Source organism: Macadamia integrifolia, chromosome 14 (assembly GCF_013358625.1).
Source record: "Macadamia integrifolia cultivar HAES 741 chromosome 14, SCU_Mint_v3, whole genome shotgun sequence".
NCBI lineage: Eukaryota > Viridiplantae > Streptophyta > Magnoliopsida > Proteales > Proteaceae > Macadamia > Macadamia integrifolia.
In genome coordinates, this window is record NC_056570.1 from 25,261,585 (window position 1) to 25,263,209 (window position 1,625).

At 39.6% G+C, this 1,625-nt stretch overlaps 1 protein-coding gene across 1 annotated transcript in view; it reads right to left on the reverse strand.

Moving 5' to 3' along the window:
- Positions 1-444: 444 nt before the first annotated feature.
- LOC122060757 (GDSL esterase/lipase 7-like) overlaps positions 445-1,625 on the reverse strand; it is a 1,969-nt gene continuing 788 nt past the window's right edge. Inside the window, exons 3-5 of the mRNA XM_042623859.1 lie at positions 1,252-1,500; positions 917-1,169; positions 445-830 (exon numbers count right to left, since the gene is read on the reverse strand). Of these exons, the coding sequence (XP_042479793.1) occupies positions 619-830; positions 917-1,169; positions 1,252-1,500 (714 nt within the window). The 3' untranslated portion in view covers positions 445-618. The remainder of the gene's footprint in view (positions 831-916; positions 1,170-1,251; positions 1,501-1,625) is intronic.

A 1,625-nucleotide genomic window follows, 5' to 3' on the forward strand; every position in this document is an offset into this window, starting at 1 on the left:
TAAAAAATATCCGGATCCAAATACATCCGATCCAAATTCGATCCGTATCCCATTCGTTTACATCCCTATTCATAGGAGGGTAACAACTCTTTTGCAAAGCTAGTTAGTGCTAATAGCGTGGCAACCCACATACTGACAACCCGCTCTCTAAAATTGCCTCTCATCTTCTCTTTCTTGTAATTTTTATATTTAAAATTCTACCTTTTCATTTTTCCCTTTATTATTATATTCAACCACTTCCTCTCCCTCTTCTCCGTAGTAGTAGGGGAGTTGAAGCGAGGGGGGAGGCGAAGTGTGTTGATAGAGTGGTGACTCGGGGTGTGATGCGATGAGTATCACGCACAAGAAATAATCTAGTCATCGAGTACCAAAGTTGGGCAAGACAAGGGAGAGACGTTGAGGGGAGCGTGCTCTTTACTCCCATATTTGTTAGGGAGAGATCCTAAATTATTGATAAATAGTGGTTTCCTTATATGGGTCAAAGCGGACAATATCATGAATAAAAGGCTAGATCGTTACAATAGGGATCAAGTTGCCCCCACTATGGGGCCATTACATAGAAGGGAAAACTGGGGCGGGAGTACTTGGGGAGAACCTCTTCCTGTTCACCGTAGTGCCTTATTGTTTCTGTGTAAGCTTCAGGATGTCTATTGGAGTACACTGTGTAGTACCAATGAAGCAATCAGTCGCAAGCAACAAGTTTGTCTGTTGAGATGGATGTGCACTATCCCAAAAGATATGTGAAGTCCTATTTACGCAAGGTGGGACATCTTCTTGGCACGCAGAAGTTGCATTGTTTATAACACAACATGGGCTTCTATTTGTGAACCCTGCAACAGTATAGTAAGGCTTAATCATCTAAACAAGAAAAAGTACATGGAAGGCTTTTTGGAGTTGATTAGTGGCAAAATCTGACCATATTTATAAGGGTTTTGATTCACATCATAGATGAACCCATAAAGGTCACCAAGAACAAAAGTTGAACCATTGAGGGTGTCACTTAGTTCTTGTAATATATCTGGAAGTCCTTCATTGTAGATGGATACTAACTGATTGTCATCCTCAACACATCCAGTTGTAAGGTTTTTGCTGTATAATTTTGATGGTATACACCCAACAGCTGCGATATTGAATACCAAAATCTTCCTGGCTCCCAAATTATAAAGATCCTGTGATTGTATACCCACAATTGAGATTAAATGTGAAGAACTTAATGATCAGTCAAAAGGGTTGATGTGTTTATGTCAATACCTGTAAATGATGTTTGAGTTTTTTCAAGAGAATGCCAGAAAATTGAACTGGGCTGTATAGGTGACTGCTATTGTAATATGCTGGTAGGAGATAGTTTGCCAAGTAGTCATTGTTGCCTATCTCTACCACAAAAATTGACTTGGATAAGTACTGGGAAAACTCTTCCTTGGTCTTAAAGTTCTTTGGCAAGTAATGGTTAACAGTCTCCTGGAAAAACTCTATCTGTTTCTGCAACTCTAAATTCATTCCCTGCATCACAAATCCATAAGTTAGGATAAATTCTACAAAATCTTCATTTCTTCAAAATGATTAATATATTCAACATAGCCCCAGAATTCTCAACACACCCCCACAAATCTCTCCCCCCCACCCCC